The sequence below is a fragment of the Saccoglossus kowalevskii genome, chromosome 8 (genome assembly GCF_978046115.1).
Source record: "Saccoglossus kowalevskii chromosome 8, keSacKowa6.1, whole genome shotgun sequence".
NCBI lineage: Eukaryota > Metazoa > Hemichordata > Enteropneusta > Harrimaniidae > Saccoglossus > Saccoglossus kowalevskii.
The window spans coordinates 15,951,158-15,971,238 of record NC_140648.1 but is presented as its reverse complement, the minus strand read 5'-3'; the positions used below and the strand labels follow the sequence as shown (position 1 = coordinate 15,971,238).

The window sequence follows — 20,081 nt, the reverse complement described above, 5'->3', positions numbered from 1 at the left end:
CTAATCTTGTTGCACTGTTCAGAGGAGTCTCAACAATCATCCCAAAGTACCGTTTTCTGCGAGTTTTGGGTCTTTGTTTTCACCGCCGCAGGTTGCCAGGCGGTGAAAATGCCCGGATGTCCGCCCCCGAGGATAGCATGTTCCAGCAGGTCTGGTGGAGCAGCGCCACCACAGGCAAACAAGAGAAAATGCATATGGTATCCGATTTGTGCATGTACCTAATACTATTAGTTGTATGAATGCATGAATGAATGTACATACAACAAACTGAAGAATCACTGATGAACCCGAGATAAACCCGCTCATTAAATAATTCCAGTTTTGAACTGCATGATGTAAATATTTGATATTTGATAAAATAAACAATATACATTCATATATATTTACACTCACTGATTGATAACCTTGGCAATGAGGTCATGTGAAATTTATTATGACTGTGAAGGGCTTACACTCGCGGTATAAATTACTGTCAGTTCATATGCATTGAGGGCAGCAGGTATGTTGGTAGAACCCTCAGTCCTGCTACGTCATCAAGGTTGTATTGATTGAATAGCATGTTGCTGCTGATCATAGACTATCTCATTCACATCAAACATATGTGCCCTCTTTTCAATCCGTGTTAAGTGCTCACATTATTGCGAGCCACGACCACAAACACACGCACATTCTGTTACACTTTCAAGCTACTCTCTCCCTGTTTGTTGGACTGGTAATCCAGGACCGATTTCCGCTGCGGCAACCTGTTGGAATTTATACCAGAAAGAAAGAATAACTAAAATTTTCAACACATAGTTATAAATGTTGCGAATCACCACAACGGTTTCCAAAGTTTCGGATCACTTGTACACACAGGATTTTGATCTGTACAACATAGCGGGTGAGTGTTTGTTGTTTTTTTCATTTTTTTTTGTAAATTGGTGGGTTTTTGACATATGTTGTAGCTTTACTCAAACAATAGTTACCGGTATTCCCATGAATACAAAATATCAGAGAAGTATATAATGTTTATGCCACAGACAAAGAAATTAAAAAAAAATATTTACAATCAGTGTTTATTTTTAAATCTATTTGTTTTTACTGAGATTTCTTTAATGTACACAATATTTCATATCAGCAAGTTATGATATTTATAAACTTGATTTTTTTTTACTTCTGGTAGTAATCGAAAAGTGTCAAAACATACACCAGTATATCAGATTTTGAGAAACTAAAACAAACATAATCAGAATTCATACACTAAAACTATGTAAATAAAATAAATGTTTTATTTTTAAACTAAAACTAAAGAGATAATATTTAACCGTTTTGGATTGTATTGTGCAATTGTAATTTTGGAATTGTCTTTGTTTTAAATTCAAGTCTATTAAAAAAACAAACACTGATTTGTCAGTATTACCGATAATTCACTAATTTTCTTGTTTTGACGTCACTTATATTATTTGTCATATGGAATTGATAACAAAACAAGTCTTCATTGATAATTTGCTTAGATATGACCTTAGGGTATGAAAAGATGAGGCAGCTGTGAAAAATCGTACAAATACAAACTGATCAGTTCATCAATGAAATTCTCGAAACCGACTTACTCAACCACTTTCACTATGTATTCTACTTACGCAAAAATTCAAAACAAAATAGCGCCAAGTCTTGTTTGTTTTTATTATTTAATGTTACATTGAGAATAATTATTTTAAGATGAATCGACTTTTTAACTCGTCAAATAGTTTAATGTAAATTTTGGAACGGTAGTTCGATTTTCGTGTGGCAATCCCGTGCCTGTATCGCCGTAGCAAGTTGGAGTAAACTGTCCAGCATTTGCATATTCATCAGTAAAGGTTCGCTGACATTTGAGAAGGGAGAGAGGGGTTGGTGTACTACAGCCAAATCGCGATATTATTGAGTGAATTGTTGTAAATGAACCAACGATTTAAGAAATGGCTCTGAAGAATTCCTTTGGGAGACGTTCAAAGCAAGGATATCGTGGTGGTAAAGTGTACGGTACGTATCCCATGTCGACAGAAACACGATGTTTTGCAGAACCGATGATGCGACCATGTCGATAGCTCGACTTGTCTTCTTGGAGTATTCTGTTCTTACTACGTCAAGACATCGTGAGCATAAATTATGCGATTTCGCTCAAACGTATAAATTATTATAATTTTAGTTGGTGATAGAAATCAAGTTGTGACGACACGGCATTGATAAGAGAGGCATCGCACCTGTGTGTAGAGCATTTTCCCGTGTGTGTATGCACACCATGTCGATCAGATATTTGCTGTTCTGACCGACGTGCCGTTTTGTTCGTGTTTTCCGGGATCGTTGCTCACTCACTGTATATAAACATGACAATGCCTTGGAAACTGCAGTCGGTTGGTCCACCGTGTCCGGGAATTATACCCGGTCATACATTTAAAGCACGTAAGCGATCGTTTTATTTTATCATTGAATGAATGGACTGTGTCACCCTTTTTTGCCGGTTCGTATGTTTATTTTGAACACAACTCAAGTCCTTTGATCAAAAATGAACTCAACAACCAGTCCAAACCATATCCATCCTTCCTGCTTATCAATGCAATTTTAATTGTATTTAATCCGTTCACCGCTTAGCACTCGGCCTAAATCAATCCTTCTACAAATGTTGCTTTTTACTATTTTTAGACGAATGCAATTTTTACGCGACGGTTTCTCTCAGTGACGCCGGTATAAATCATTCCAATTATTCTATGAAATTCATGTTGCCGTATCCCCCGACATTATCTCCAGTATTTAAGAATTATGAAAATATCGTAAAATAATATAATAAAATACAGCAGATGAACTAAATCCAGTTGCCATTTTGAATATTACGCATTTTCCGGCTTTTGACGTCATACACATATATTTGAATATTTGTGCTACGTTTCGTCGTCTTTCGTGTGGGCGCAGACCTGGTGATATTAATACGTTTATTAGGTCAGTAATTATTTCCGTTATACCCCTCCAAGAATGTATTCATATTTCAAAAAACAACAGTATTGTCTATTATTGTATATAATAAGTATTGGTCATATCGTGTCAACTGACACTGATGACATTATTAGATTATTTTTGTTTTAAAATCATTAATTATTTTATACCTATATTTTGACTAATTAATGAAGGCTAGTATCCCACTCTAACTAATCATCCCATATCTAAATTATAAATTAACATAGTACATTTTCAACTAATTGTGTTGGCTATTCATGTTGAACCTTTAATTTATTTTGTTTCAATTAATCTGTTTAATTAGTATGAATGCCATACAATTACCAGTGTAGTTGTTTTTGTACCATTTGCCTAAATCACTATATTATTTCGATTTGAGCATTTGTGATTCGCCCCAGATGCAGTCATTTCAGTTACTGGAAGTCCCTAACCCTAGATCTTAATCAGAGCTCATAATCTTCTTATTGATAAATATTGTGAAACCCAATATTATTTTGAATTATTCAAAAATTAAAGGCACTGTTTTATAATAGGTTTTATTGTACTAAAAATTTTTTTTATAAGTCAGACCACCTGTTAATACAGTCATGGTTTTATGGCGTCTCACGAGCAAATATGTGTACCATGTACTCTATGTTGTAGCTATAGGGCGCATGTTCAATGACTAGTTTGTACTTGTGCTGAAAAAATACAGGTGTTCACTGCTGTTACATTTACTGTACTTGCTCTATTAGAAGTGCATCTCTCTCAAAAAAAAATTGCAGATATACTGCATGTTGGATCATTGAAATATGAATTACAGCCAAAACAAAGTCAGCTTGAACGTTCAGTTGCGAGACGTGAGAAAATAAACGCAGCGAGTGCTACATTTTGAAAATAAAAATACAAAATAAACGCAATCAAATGCGCGGGCCACGCGCGTTGGAAATAAATAGAACGCGTTGTGACACAGTCTTACCAGCCACTCACGCAATATAATTATGCTATTTTCAAACGCACTGTGCATGTGGGAAAGCGATGAGTGAACTCGAGCAAAATTATGCTAGTGTGAGAACACGCTATATACCCCGCGGAGTACTCGCTATAACATCGAGAAAATTTGCCATTTCAAAGGGCACCTCTTACAAATAATTGTCTGCGAATTTGTGAACATAACGTGCAAACAAGAATATAGCAAATTATGTTTTTTTCTGTAATATTCGTGTGTAATCAGTAATTATGAAGATAATTTATGGGTGCATATGGAATACGTTTCGTTAAGAATTATTCTTAGTATAAATTTCTGAATTATCTTGTCAAAATTATTTTTTTCAGGTTTTTCTAAGGTCTATGCCCCATCTAGTATTCAAATATTCTTTGAGGCATTGTTCAAAAAATCCTGGACAAGGATTTGTCTCTTCCGGTGTTTTTTTCCTTGCCGTAGTATACAGAAATAGCACGAGTGTGTGCGTTTCCGTGAGTAAAAGAGGCAGGTGAGACTCCTTGCCGCAATGCGTTCTATTCATTTCCAGCGCACGTGGTCGGCGTCTTTGATTGCGTTTATTTTGTTGTTTTATTCTCGAAATGTATCACTGGCTGCGTTTATTTTGTCATGTCTCACAACTGAACGTCCAAGCTGACTTTGTTTTGGCTGTATTTTGACCACAGACAAACTGTTGTCATTTACCTATGTGTATGCATTACTAATAGATCCGTGCACAGTACATATATAGATGAGCCCTTAGATTAAACAGTGCTATGTATTCAATGTGAGTCCCATACTATGTCGCATAGCAACCTATATGTTTATGGATCAAACGTGTCTATTTAGACAAAATGTGAAAGCATGTGATCATGACGAGCACCATTTTTTACTAAAACAACATTTTGACACTGACGTTGTCGCAGTGGAATGTGTGCTAGTGCTCATCTGTGCTCGCCATTTTGTTGTCAGACATGCCCATATTAGGTGAACAAATAATGTCAGAGTGAACTGGCCTATAGATACGTTAGGGTATGCTCATTGATTGTTGAACTTAGTTTTGCTATCTCCATTCTGACATACTGCAAAAAAGTAAGGGCAATTAGGGAGTCCTATACATTGTATTGTCACATTGCCCACTTTGCTGTACATAGCTCACTTGTTCAAAAAACAGCACTGCAGCAACTTGTTATCGGGTCCTGGATACCAGCATTAATACTAAACAGAACATTTTTTATTTTGGTCAACACTATTTTTGTTGATTGCATGGCAATGAGATAAACCTATGATATGGTCATTTTTATCACTATTCATAAAAATACAAATTTAATTAATTTTTTCCTAAAGAAAATTATTCATTCAAAACATTTATTTAAACTGGTTTCCAATCAATCAAAAGAGGGCCCAATTTAAAAAATTTCCCAGCAAGCCCCTCTGTTTACATTATGCAGGCTAATTATATCAATATCCCTTCTGTTTGAAGTATGTAGACTTCTCTTGGGAGGGGAATGGGTTTGACCAGATGTGGATGTCTTTCTAGCCAGAATGCTGTGGATGAGTTGTTTGTTTACACTGGTTTGTACCTTTCCTACATGTGAACATTGTCTCATTGCAACTGTATTTCACGCTCTGTTCCGACCGAAGCCCAGACTCGATCGTTTTACATATTCAAATAGTTATATTTATATCTGGGCAATGCAGCCACCATTGGTCTCCAGGGACGTTTTTTGTGGAAAAAAACTGCAACATGAGATGTTAATATCTTTATTATAGGACATGATTGTTTCCACTCATGATCAACTAGTACCCTGTATTTAACCCCACCCTTCAATACAAGCATGCAATGACTTGATGGTATAAGCGGTATTTGCTGCCTCACTTGTTTAATGTGAGTGCTGAATATTGTAAGCTACATTGTAAGAGATACATTTTCTTAAATTTTGCGAGTCTGTGAAAATTGTGGAATTTTGTAGCACTAAAAATTTCTCCGGTGTCCTACATGAAATTGAAAAAAATGTTATCAGTGACATCTAAATGTTTTGCAGTAGCGAGTTTCCAGATGAAAATGTAATTTACATTTTTTGCAAGCAGGTTTGAATGGTGAAAATAATTATGCAAATTACGATTTCTGTAGTTTCTCAAACGTCTTGGTCAAACTTTGATTTTATTTCTTTGAGTTTAAAATGTGCAAATAAAACTGTCTATGTCAGTTTAGTAAATTTTCAGACCACTGAAATCGGCACACTTAATTAAACAGGCAGTTTATTCGCTTTTCAATTCCTGTACATATATACATATTCCTTCAGTGAATATTGGTGTTGGCACATTTCACTAAATATCGCAAACTTGCGTTCATGTTTTTCACCTACTTAAAATGTGGATGATTTTATGTTGAATGTGGTTGATGCCAAAATCCGTCTGAATGCCCGTGACACATACATAATACAGGTGACCTGGCTTGAATAGTTCACAGTGCGATGTACAAGGTAATCCTCTGTTTAGTCTGTAACATTAAAAGTATGTTTTTCAATAGAATACTTTAAAATAAAAAGTATTTTGAAATATTAATTAAATCACAAATTTTCTCAACAAATTTCATACAAGTGTCCCCTGATATAAATTGTTTTTAAAGTTGCATTCTGGGAGCATAGAGAAAAAGATAGCTTTCTTGGGGGTATTGGGACTATTATAACATATTTTATTGTCTGAATTAATTAATTGTGGGAAATACATAATGTATGTTCAAACTGAAAGCTTTTCAGTACATTTGAATGCTGTGATCGTTTTGTGTTAAAAAATCACTCGATCGTTAGGTCAGTCAGTTTGCTGTCAATACCCAAATATTATTGATCATTCCTGTAGATTCGGTTGTTAGTATTCAGTACCGGTATCTTAGGGTGTCATTAGGCCATATCGCAAGCAGGACTTCCCAAGCAGGTAGTTCAGATACGACTTTCTTAATAAATCAAACAGCTGTGAATTTGAGGCCCTTTCCTTCTAAATTTGTATGACATTTTTTGCCACTGCGCCCAAGCAAACTTCAAATATAAAATATTTCATCAAAATGTATACCATACAGTAATGCTTCATTCATAACTAGTTTATAAATATTTCAAACCTTGACTGCGTTGTCTCCCAAAAAAACTGTACACAATGGTTATATCTGATCAGACACTGATTGATCAATTACACTTGTGTGCTGTGTGATCTTGTGGGAAAAATATAACCTCTTACATTTTCTATGTTGCAATTTAATCAACACTAGTAACTGTAAACTACCATATTTTCCATACAAACTATGCAAACCACATACTATTTTCTCTTGACTCACCGATAACTATACTGCATGACAAACAGTGAGATGGAAACGTATGACTGCAAATAAGATACTGATAATAACTATTTTGTAATTGATTTTTGTGGTGACCCACATTTGTGGCAAGGTGGCCTACATTGAGACTGACTTCCATGAAATGCGACATATTCCAAATATGTTGAAAAAGGTAATACAGCTAAACCTGTCTGATTGAAGTCAATAGAAAAATACTAGGAAAGTTACTTGTTTAAAGACGCATTTATGGTTTATGATAGTATGAGGCTATTACGTTTCTGTATGTGATGCCTGAATTCACTTGTATTCTTGTGAGAACCATATTTTTATCACAGTCCCTCTCTATCAGGAGGACTGTTATTAACATATTTTCATGCCTATAGTCATAATGTAATGAGAAACAGCCTAAAATTTCCAGCAAAAAGATAAATTTCTGCACCTGTGTCATACATTCTGCGTCCGGTGTAAACAAAGGCACATTTTCAAATTTGATTTTTATATGACACTGTAAACTGAGATCAGACTTCTCAAGTTAGAGTGAACCAAGTGAGTACTAGTATTAGTCACTAAATCCGAGAGGAGAATAACGCACTGGAGAGGAGCACTTGTAGCCAAGGTGTTTATTGCTCAACTGATAGGCCTGGAACTGAGTCTAAATACTTACGAGATGTTTCATGACAATGTCTCAATATCATTATGCAAATAACTAAACTAAACGTCATAGCCTCAAATCATTACATTCACACATTTCTCAAATAAGGAAGATGTCTTAAACTCGTGAAATGTGTCCATTACACTTGCAAACATACGCCTGGATTATATTGTTTTCACGACAAGATGTACAATAACAGATGTTAATACATGGCAGATAAATTAGCTAAAATAACATGCTAGCTGGGAATACCAGGGTTCTTCCCAGGACATTAAAGAATAGGGTTTTAATTTTTGATAAATAATGGAGTCCATTTAGCATAATGATAAATACAATAGAGGTGATACTCTTTGCTTTTTTTCAGGAGGGAACACTGAATATGTGTTGTAACAATACATACAGAAACAAATAATAAGGCAATCAAGTAATACCCACTGTACGGCCCTAGTGTAACTTAATATTTTAAGATTTAACCCTTTGAGCACCAAATTTGCACTGTTTTACTATCCAAAACTGTTTTTCTCAAGTTTAAGTTTTGATTCAGTACAGCTCATTGGGACATCGTCAAATCAAGCGTGTTCAGGCTTTGACATTCAAACTCGCACTTATCGTTCAAAATGAGAAATACGTCTGGGTTTTTTAAGAAAACGCTTTGTCACCGAATAATAGTCTGTTAAAGGTGCCATGTATGAAATAATTAGGGAACAAAAAAACAAACCTGCATAGAAATCAGAAAAATATGTCTTTTGATTACCGGGAACACATTTCAATTGACTTGATTACGGACAATGCATGACGTAAATTTCATCCGGAAATTCCACAATGTGCACTTGCAATTGTCATTTTTACAAGGTTTGCTATTTTTGTTGTCACGTGGTACTTGTGTAAACAATGGCTGTCCAGTTGCGCGAACTTATCCCTCTATACTTATGCTTTTGAATCATATACATTAAATTACGGTTCTGAATGAAACAATAGACAGAGAATGCTTTTATTCAAAAACGTCATCAAACCCTTCCTGCTACCTTAAGAAGATTGGGACAAAAATAGCCAAATTTTGAGGGAAAATTGACTATAAAACTAGAAAAAAAGTGAAGAAAAATTTGGGTGAGAAAGTCTAGTGGTGAAAAGGTTACGCTGGTTTAAATAGCTTGTTTTCAGAACCATATTATATATTATGTGTATCTAAATTAATTTACATAAAGTAATTAGCATAATTGTCTCATAATAATAGTAACTCAGATAAATACTAAAAAAATTATGCTGAAATTACAGATAACAATGATACTCTTTAAAAGTTTTTTATGAAAAGACAAAGCCAGCTCGAAGCCAGCTTGGGAGTTAAGTTACCGGTATGCCCAGACTGTAATGAATAGACTTTGTCAAGCCTGGTGGATGCACGTCTTTGAACCTGTTTTATTTGTGACTAGGATCGAAATAAAGAGAGCCTGTTGCTCTAATGGTTCCCAGGCTGCTATCTTTACTATACCAAGAAGTCGACTTGGTTCTCTACATGCCTCATTGCTGCCACATACATTATATTAATTATCATATTATATTCTGACTTCTCATTTACATGGTACTATATGCTTCACCAGATCTCTTTTCATCACAATAATTCGCCGTAATTGCTCTCTGAATCATATTCCATCTCCATTGACCCTAAAAATGTTGTATGTGTCCTGGTTTTTTTTTTCTCTGACTGGCTCAAAGATTGTTGTAGCTTAACTTGGCACCCGCATGTTGTCTCCCAAGTTATATAAGATTTCTATCCCTGCTTGGCAGTGGTGGATCCAAGATCCAGAGAATACTGCTTGAGACATCCAATGATTTGTCATGCCATTCATTACCGTTTTTGCTACATTCTGTCAAATCTAACTAATACCACACATGCATAAGTGGGTGTATGCCTGGATTGGTCATTGCATGGTGTCTGAGTATTGTGGCTGAACACTTGTATAACCGCAGCCTGGTACCATGTGCTCCATAGTAGTTTTTAGAATGTCAACAATGGTGATTATACTGATGAACAATTCCAGTCTGAAACCTGTAGTACACAATGAAAGTATATTCACAAGAAGACTTTTGTACGCTGTATTATTAAAACACTGTGTACGGTTCATACAAGAGCTTTGAAATTATAAACCAGTTTAAAGGTGTCTCTTGTATAGCATTTGTTATTTTTGTGTACGCACACAGACTGTGGTATACACGATGATTGCCACGTTGACATATGTATGTGATTACACTTACAATGATAAACCACTTGACCTCCTTTCATATAGGTATGTGACATGAAATAAAAAAAAAAATGAAGTGGTTTTCAATTTGCGCATTATGGCATAGAGTTATAGCTCCTTCTGATCTGTATGATTTATCATTGCATGGTTGCCATGGAAATGACTTATGTTAGTCGGGGCTGAATTTTGATGTTCTTGACATTAATGTGGATGTCAATAAAAGGTGTCTGGCATATTCTCCAAGATGATTGTCTATATTCGCATGACATTTTAAGTCAGAATAATTTATAGTATAAGTTATAATTATAAGTATAATTTTGTAGCCTTTAGCAAAATAAATCCCCATTTTTTTCAAAACCTTTGATCAAGCAAGTCCTGTCTATAATGGGAAATTTGGTGCAAAATTAACTAAGATTTTACAGAAAAATACAAAAAATGTGCTAAATGTTGGTAAAAAAAAATTTAGTCTTTTTTTTTTTCAAATGATTAATTTGTAGATTTTTTCAAACTTTAACTTGTGATTTTGCACACTTTTTAAATTTAAAAAAAAACAATAATTGCTAAAATTTTATTTTCAATTCACACAATTCAAATTAAGACAAAACTTTTTCAGAGAAAACAAACCTAAATTTTAAAATGTGTTGTATTGCCATATTCAAATCAGTTATTGATGATGCAAATAAAACATTACACATTTTGTTATTGGAGCGATAATCAAATTTCTATTGCTGAAATCTGTGTAAACCATTTTTTGTTATTAAAAAAAAATTTAAATCTGTCACTGGATGCAAATTACTATACAATTTGAGGTAGATATGCATTGTGACATGACGTCATCGCCAAGTCATGTTGCCATGGTTACCATTCACAGTTGTCAAGGTGATAGCCCTGATGATAGAGGGGATAGTTTCTAGATATGATCAACATTGCAGCCAAACCATGGTGAACTCATAACATGCAGTGCCAACACATGGGAGGCTGTTGTTTGTATTGAATTTGCAAAAAATTAAAAAAAAGCTTTACAAAAAATGTTTGTTTCACAGTATTTTTCCTCAACATGGTGCTTAGAAAATAGTCTTGTTTGTGCTCCTGGCATCCAACTGTTAAACCCCAGTTTAAAAGGGAAATATTCGTTATTATTTATAAATGTTTGGTATTATTACAATTACAACAAAAATGAAATTAATATGTGAATTTCCACTAACATGTGCAGTCACTTTAAAATGTCAAATACCAATGCTCACTTAAGCCTTCACCCCAACCTATAATCAATCCCTTCCCAAATCTGTCAATGCATTATTTAATTTTTTTTTTTCAGAATTTAATAACAAATTGAAATAAAAATTTGGTTTCCATGCAAAATCATAAATTTAGTGACAATTTCTAAATAATAATAAAAAGCTGCCAAGCACATCAATTTTAGAAAAAAATAGAACAGAAACATGAATATTTGTTCAGCCTTTTTGACAATTTTAAAATAAATGTTAGGAAAACAAATTTACCCAGAGACACTTTTTGACTTTTTTTCTGTTCCTTATACTGCTGGTCAAGTTCTAAATTTTATACTTAAATACTGCTAAAACAAGTTGTTTTAGTTATTCATCGAAGTACAGTTATTACTGACCTACATGACTTGTGATAATGATAAGTGTAATAATTAATAAATCATAAAATTTTTCAATTTATTTTATTTTCTTCAACAGCTGAGACTCTATCTGAAGATGAAGATGATGTGTTTTTCAATGATGAAAATCCAGACAGTATAAATCCCTCTCATTCGACGATATTAAACATGAGTGGTCAGCCAACGTTTCGTCCCACACCGGGTGGACCATTTTCAGCATTGACGCCGAGTATGTGGCCGCAAGATATCCTGGCTAAACTGGCACAGGTAATAAGAAAGTGGTGCATGCTCTGATATGATGTTGACAGTTGTACACTGCATAATTCTGACAACCTGAGAATTCAAGAATTGTTATATAATGCTGTTCTGCGACATAGGAATAATTATTGCTTTTCTGTTTCGTTTTGTTTTTTGAAGATGGGGGGGGGGGGGGGGGGCTTTGCTCAAAATTGAATTTTTGCAGACATCCTCAAAATGCAATTTTAGAGTTTTATAGTTTAGTTAGATTTTATTAATAAGCTTTTTTTTATTGATATGCTTAACAAAACAAAGATACAATACACAAATACAATACAGGTTACTACACAAATACAAACCTATACTTCAAAATAATCAATGAATTCTCCCCATTTTTTATTATGACTTCCCTGTCTATTTTCTATAACTGCAACTTTATTCTCTGTATGGTAAATTAATTTGATATATGATCTAAAACCACCAATGTCTGGTTTTGTTCCAACAATTTAACATTTAAATATATAATAGCGTGTCAATAATAATATAGTATTACTGGTATGTAATGGTCTAGCATTGTATACATCCCCCAAAATACATGTGACTGCACTTTAACGTCAAAGTGTCACCTGTAATGAAAGAAAACCATTCATTGACTGATGTCCAAAATACAAATACATATCTACAGTCCCAAAATAAATGAAAGTAGTCTTCCTCAACTTCTCCACAAAAAGAACACATCATTTAAGCCCCACAAGCACAACAACCCATTTGAAGGCAATATTTTCATATTAATTTTATATTGAAAATAGCGTAATTTGGCATTGGTAGTAATAGAAAAGGTTGCAAGGTAAATATTTTTCCAAGGTAAAGAGGTGTTCAAAATGTCCAGCCAATGTTGCTTTATAACTGAGGGGGTTGAATCAGGAAATTCCTCATGACAATTCCAAAGGTAAATACTTTTATTAACCTTAGTTCCTGACAGCCAGATATTGTTATTCATGTTTGGCATACAGACCATTAGTTTTGACATGTTATATTCAACAATACTGCGCTTCCAAATAGATGCAATTGCTGATAATAACTGTCGATATTCAAATTGAGTACATATATTCCTGTAGTTTGATACCAAATCTTGAAACGTGTAAAAAGTACAGTCTGCATTTAAAAGATCATTAATAAATATTATACCGTGTTGTATAAAACGTTTCCAAGCAACAGTCGTGTTGTCAATAAGAATATTAGAATTATAACATATTAGTTCTTGAGGTATATTTTCTATGTTTATTACTTGCACTCGTATAATTATACTGCAACCATGCTAAAATTAAGTCTTTTAGAAATCTTGATCGAAAAGGGTTGAACTTAAATAGGTCTGGTTTACCCAGCTTAGCGAAGTAAACCAGAGCACCACCAAAGTCAGGAAGAAAGTACCGGTATTTAAATATTTTACTACAAAAGGAAGTATCATTATGGTAAATACGCGGAATCCAAGCTGCTTTCAAAGATTTATTGAATGCCCCTGAATTAGTAAGTTTAACACCACCCTTCTCATATGACTTGTACAGTTTCGTTTAACAAAGTCTCTCCTACCACCCCAAATAAACGGGAAAACAATATTTTCATATTTCTTAAGCTTAGATTAATTAAATCCTCATGAATTATCAATAATAGATCACTTTCGTGTTAAAATTAAAAAAAAAAGTTTTTTAGGTAGCACATGTTATATTCATACTTCATACTATTTCAATAGTAACATAATTATACACCAAGGGTCTCTAGTTTTTATAAATTAGATCATCATTTGGGGTGTGAAGAACTTAAGGTTATTTGCACTGAATTACAATTTTACACTTCTGAGTATATTACTTTGAATATATGCACTACATTCACATTGTATATAATGGAAAACTATTATCTCAGTGGAAACTCAGTACATTGAATATTCATTTTTTGAAACAATTATAATTTACATCAATAATAATAATATATATGACTATTTCGTCCAATATGTTATTGAGCAAATTTTCAAAATATGAAGAAATAATGTCACTATAGAAAGCAGTGTAAAAATGGAAATTTTGACCAATCTGTGATCGAGAAAATTTTCAAAATATGAAGAAATAATTTTACTATAGACCCCAGTGTAAAAAATGTAATGTAATGGCATTAGAGCATAATAATGAAAGAATGAAAAGAAGAACATCTGTCATCTTAATTTGGTCCAAATGTTCTTAAAGTTATTGAAGGCTGGTACTCATATGACACTCCATATCCTGGTGTTTGATATCATATATTCCCTCATCAACTCAGTACATATTGGTGGGATCATATTATTAGTACTGTATGCTTGCTTTGTCTGGCTTTGTCTGTTTGCTTTCTTTTAATGGTTGGTATATTCGGGGAAAACTTGATATCTAATACGAAACGTGATAAAATTCCCAAGTGAACTGGGAAATTAAATACTTAGCTATTAATAAAAGCATAAAGCTGCTGGGATGTTGAAATGACATCTTAACAACATACCAGATTGTTCATACAATTGTGGTATTAAGTGCTTGATACAAAGTTATTGGTTTGCATATATCATTTGATTCTACACTCTCTTGTTGTCCTACCATATTTCACAGCCCATTAGCGTGTTTGTCTTCATAAAGCATCGTACTGTGCTATTATTTGCTTTCACAAATAATTCTTTCTAGCTTCCCATGACTTGTCCAGGCAGGTTTGAATTGTTCTACCTTTCATTAAAATATAATCACACGACTAAAAATCTCCAAACCATTTTTTTCTGTATCTGCAATTTGTGATCAAACCATTAATTTGTTTTTGAGGCAATTTAAGTACATTCATAAAACTCTCGCTCAGATCTATGATTTATGCTATTAACACATACGATTTTAATAAAACAATTTATGAAGTCTACTGTATTTGCTCTATTAGAAACACATCCCTAAATATAAGTGCACGTAAACAAAAGTTGAATCTGAATTATTAGACATAGACACATGTGCCAAGTAGAACAAATGTGTTATTTTGAAGTTCAATTTTATGAAATCCAACCGAGAAAATGATGTCGCTTATAATAGACTTTGGAATAACATTTATCAAGTATTTTTGGTGGCAGACATTCAGACATTTCCGTGGCAACCCTCTCGGTGAAAACAGTACTTTGGGTACTTTGGAATGGTTGTTAAGAATCCCCTGAACAGTGTAACAAGATCACTCCTGCAAGTCCAACATACAATGTATATACATTTGGTCGTCCGGGATTACTTCAAAGTTGAGTTTGTGTTGTTTCCTCGAATTTAGATATTTTCACTGGCTTTTTGACGTCTTGTGACGTAGCTCCGCCCCGAGGATAGAGGTTGTTGCACTGTGATGTAATTTATTTACTTTTTTGCCAAATACCACTGATCAGCACTAACTCTCGATATGTTGTCACAATGTTGTTATGGAAGTTGTTTTATTAACGAGGTTACATACTTATATTTTAATAACAACTGCAACAAACATCGCCATTATATTATCCTTGGGCGAACATGCTTGCTATTCACTGTGCACTAATGTATGCACAAAATGCAAACAATTCTAGAATGTCTTTATAGTGGTACTTTTGAATATTATAATTCAGGAGCCTCATTTACAAAAATTAATTTTAATACAAGAACTTGTTTCGCTGATACAATATCTGTCATCCAATATTTATTGTTAAAACGGTGTGATTTTAAGACACATGATTAATTTCCAGATACATACGTAAAATAATATTGATGATAAAACTAAAAAAAAATAGAATGAGAGTATAATAAAAAATAATGCAAACACTTGTAAATAATTGGCAACACATGCAGATATTGGATTTTCTCTATAAAACATATTTACAAACAGTCAAATGATTTTGACATACAAAGGGTTCATTTTTATCTCTCCAAAATTAAAATTGTGATTTTATCAAATTTCATTTATTGACATTGATTCCAACTTATCTAGTTTTGAACCGATGACTTTAATGTTGTTATGGAAACAATCAAGAACTACTTTTGAGAAGTTCTGCGTCATTTTTATGAGCATGTCTTTTTTCTATACACTGCCCTCTAGTGATGTTTCTTGGGCTAGAAACATTTTTGCAAAGTGTCAGTTTTATGGAATGATAAAATCCATATGTATGTCACTTGTCAAAACAACTATCAGATTGTTTGTAACACCAGCATGATAGAGTGTTGTGAGTCTCACACTCACATTTAGAGGAACATTGTAAGTCAACAATGTATTACCGATATATATAAAGACAGTTAAGTTGAAAAGAGTGGTTCATATATTTTCAAAAATGAATAATTAAATATCATATAACACATTATAGTTGTCATGTTGATGCGCCATGTTCGATATGGGTTCCATGTGACATAGTGTGCTCATATTCATTGTTTGTTACCACACTCGCAACCTATACCGACTCAAACAAAACATACTTTTTACTTATCCACAGATTGAAGATTCAGGGAATCCTCCAGACTTTTGCTACGATGAATTTGGATTCCGTGTGGACGAGGAAGATGGAGCAGAACCGAATTCAAATAAATTATTGAGTCAGCCGCTGATAGAAGATCCGCAACACAGACTACAATGGACGGCTCATCTGGAGTTCACACAGAATCAAGACGTGGGAGACTTGACATGGAGTAAGGTAAGTCCCCACTGGGGTTTGTGGGAGTATAGTTGTTAGAATGTGAATAAGGTAACTATTTATTCTAATCGATTTTTGGTCATGTAATGAATGAATGTCACTGATTACCACTTCTAGATATAAATGAAAATAATTTTATTATAGAAACTATTGGAAAAAAAGAAGATAAAATGATAATATTTTGCTATTTTCCAAAAATTCAGACAAAAACAAATATATTTTTTTTTTAATTTTCAGTATTCCAATTGCTTAGGCACATATTATTCACAATATGAGGATATGTCATTTAATTTAATTTAATAATTCAGTCTGAACCTTCTTAACTCTGGGGCATCGTAATTTTTCCCACTAAAATTATTGCCACATTGTGTCTATTTTTATGTATATTTTTTAAATATGAAAAAAAAATTGATAGTTTTTGACCAAACAAATAATAATATCTTAACGACTAAAGGTCTTGATCCCAAAAATTTTCAAACAAATATGGGGGTGTTATTTTGTGAGAGCTCAACATGACATCAATTTGGCTTTGGTGCCAGGTTTTCAAAATGAGCTTGGTTTAATAACAACTGTCAATATTTACAAAAAAAAAAAAGGAAGAATACAGAAATGAATCAAAGGCTGTAAAAGCAGTTTTCAAATGTTAACACAATATATGTTCTGTCTGTAATGTAGTCTAAGTGTGTGGGTGTATATATACTCAAGAAAATGCAAAGAACTACATTTCAAATGTCAGTGATCGTATGTGGGAGAGAATATATATATACTTAACATTTATAATAAATGTAAAGCTTTGGGGATATTATAACCCATGTATCTTATTCAAATGTCAGCTAGAATTAAAGATTTGTACCGGGTACAATGTATATTATGTCTACCCTTGGGTGCATGTACAGATATATTTCCGGAACCTTCCTGAGACCTTTCGCATTTATTTTTTGACCTCTGTGTACAATATCGTCATCTGGTTACGTGTCCCCATCAGATGTTTATCACTTTAGAATATGCTAGTCCACGTCTACTTGTATGTTAATACAATGCTGAGTGTGTGTGTGCTGATTATAGAAATATCAAATAAATAAAATTTTGCAATGTGTGACGTATCTTGCGTGACCACTCTATGTTCGTGAATTAGTTATTAAAATCAAACTGTTTTACCAACCCACACTTTAATTCGATGTAATTTTTCCCGGAAGTGCACTGTTGCATGAACAATAAGTTATATATATATGTATATGTGGGTGTTTTTTAAATGTACAAAACAAAGACTCAGTGTTTTGAAATAATTTGCAAGCTGTGTAGCTAGGATTTAATAAGTCTGTATATATCATGTATTTCGTTTTGATTAATTTAACAATGCCGTGCACAGCGCTGCAGGATCTATGTGTCAACTGGTATACAGTTACAATGCAAACAAAATCCCCTATTACATGTATGCCAGAACTGTATCTATAATCCCTGTTATTGCTATTAGAAAACCAGTCACATGTCTGTTTGACATCGCCTCCCACAGAGAGCCATAAATGAATGAGCAATCGGCAAGCCAGATTTGAAATTATGATGATTTTTTCAAGTAATTATCACATTTGTTAATAAACTTCTGTGACATCTTCTGTTTACAATGTTGATCATTTATCGATATTTATAGGTCGATGCCTGTTTGCCACGTTCTGACAAGTTGCGATCGTTAGTACGTGCTGGGATACCACACACCATGAGGGGTCAATTGTGGATGCGATTATCTGGTGCTATGACAAAGAAACGAGCGGCAGATACAAACTATCAGGTAAGAATGGAATTATTTTTAAATTGAAAAAAAGTTATTATTGATAATAAGATTAGCTTTTGAGTGCCGTTGTCATTGAAAATATATTCTTGTTGTCATCAAACATAACTTTGTTGTCATCAAACATAACTTTGTTGTCATCAAACATAACTTTGTTGTCATCAAACATAACTTTGTTGTCATCAAACATAACTTTGTTGTCATCAAACATAACTTTGTTGTCATCAAACATAACTTTGTTGTCATCAAACATAACTTTGTTGTCATCAAACATAATTTTGTTGTCATCAAACATAACTTTTCTGTCATCAAACATAACCTCTCTGTCATCAAACATAACATTGTCATCAAACATAACTTTTCTGTCATCAAACATAACCTCTCTGTCATCAAACATAACCTAGCAGAACTATTGTATTCTGAGCGCGCATGTGTGTGTACGTCCATTTGTATCCATGCTTGAACTAATCAAGGTTAAACTACACATATACATCAAACATACATTGCTTATCTACATTGTAATAATAATATTTTATTATTATTTTTATTAATAATAATGTTTATTAAACCGTAATGAATAATGTCAGTTGAAGTAATAAAGTATAGAAAAATAGAATACAAAACAATAAATACAACAGATCTATAAAAGAGTACATGCATGTCTTGAGAGTATTCATTATTGTAATAAACTTGTTTGTAATTCAAGAGATATCAAAACTCATCAAAATAGCCTGTGTTTGTATTCTAATGATCGTTACCTTTGTCTAGTATGATAGTGTAGGTAATAATGTAAACTTGTATGTCAAGTCTAGTTTGGACAAAAGCTAGTGTTTTGTAAAGTTGTAAGTCATCTTGCTAACTGACTGACTGTCAGAATGATTTCCAGAATCGCTGTAAGGGTCATAAACAACAACACTTGTTATCTCTAGTTTAGCAAAACAAACTTGCATAATAGCCTGAGAAAACTAGTTCTTGAACATTGGAAGTTTGCTGTTTGTAATCGGGCTGTCACATGGCTCACCCATCCCATGATGATGAAGAATATGAGGTTATTACGAGAATACCTCAAAGTATGCACGGAGACAGTACAGCTGGAGTATCGACCGACAAGCAGTGGAGGTCGATGCACAGCATACTGTCTGAGTGCATGTTTTGAGGTATTCTCGTAATAAGCTTATTATTATTATACATCTTTTCCTTCCAAGGATACACCATGGGAATGTCAAAATTCAAAATATTTAGAACAGAATCAGCGAACTGCTTTGTGTTGAATCCTGTCAAACTCTGATAGTAGCCATGTTTGTTTTTATTAATAGAGGACGCTTATGTGTGTAATCATTCCATATTTGGAATTTTCAATTCCTTATATGGTAGGATAAAAATACCCCATAAAATACCGTAAAATTACGGCACGCTGTAACTTATGGCGTTACGGTGACAGATATATAATAATGTTAATTATTCAAATATTTGTTTCTTATATAGGAAGTTGTTAAAGCAAGTTCAAATGAGCATTCCCTGACGGCAAAACAAATAGAAAAGGTGAGTACATACTATTCACTATATGCTAAACCAATGTATAAAGTAGGGTTTCTT

The 20,081-nt window shown here is 33.5% G+C and overlaps 1 protein-coding gene and 1 long non-coding RNA gene across 3 annotated transcripts in view; one reads left to right on the top strand and one right to left on the bottom strand.

Annotated features, from left to right (window-relative positions):
* Nucleotides 1–412: 412 nt before the first annotated feature.
* The window catches only part of LOC146739359 (uncharacterized), a 48,302-nt gene continuing 28,633 nt past the window's right edge, over nucleotides 413–20,081 (bottom strand). The window contains exon 2 of the long non-coding RNA XR_014930086.1: nucleotides 413–743. This is a non-coding gene — a long non-coding RNA (uncharacterized LOC146739359). The remainder of the gene's footprint in view (nucleotides 744–20,081) is intronic.
* Nucleotides 737–20,081, top strand: part of LOC102802066 (small G protein signaling modulator 3 homolog) — a 69,935-nt gene continuing 50,590 nt past the window's right edge. Inside the window, exons 1-5 of one of the 2 annotated variants that reach the window (XM_085502256.1) lie at nucleotides 737–880; nucleotides 11,858–12,045; nucleotides 16,502–16,699; nucleotides 18,348–18,485; nucleotides 19,971–20,027. In XM_085502256.1, coding sequence (XP_085358382.1) covers nucleotides 802–880; nucleotides 11,858–12,045; nucleotides 16,502–16,699; nucleotides 18,348–18,485; nucleotides 19,971–20,027 — 660 coding nt within the window. In that variant the 5' untranslated portion in view covers nucleotides 737–801. Of the gene's footprint in view, nucleotides 881–1,842; nucleotides 2,002–11,857; nucleotides 12,046–16,501; nucleotides 16,700–18,347; nucleotides 18,486–19,970; nucleotides 20,028–20,081 lie in introns of those variants that run through there. The other variant, XM_085502257.1, reaches the window with a different exon arrangement.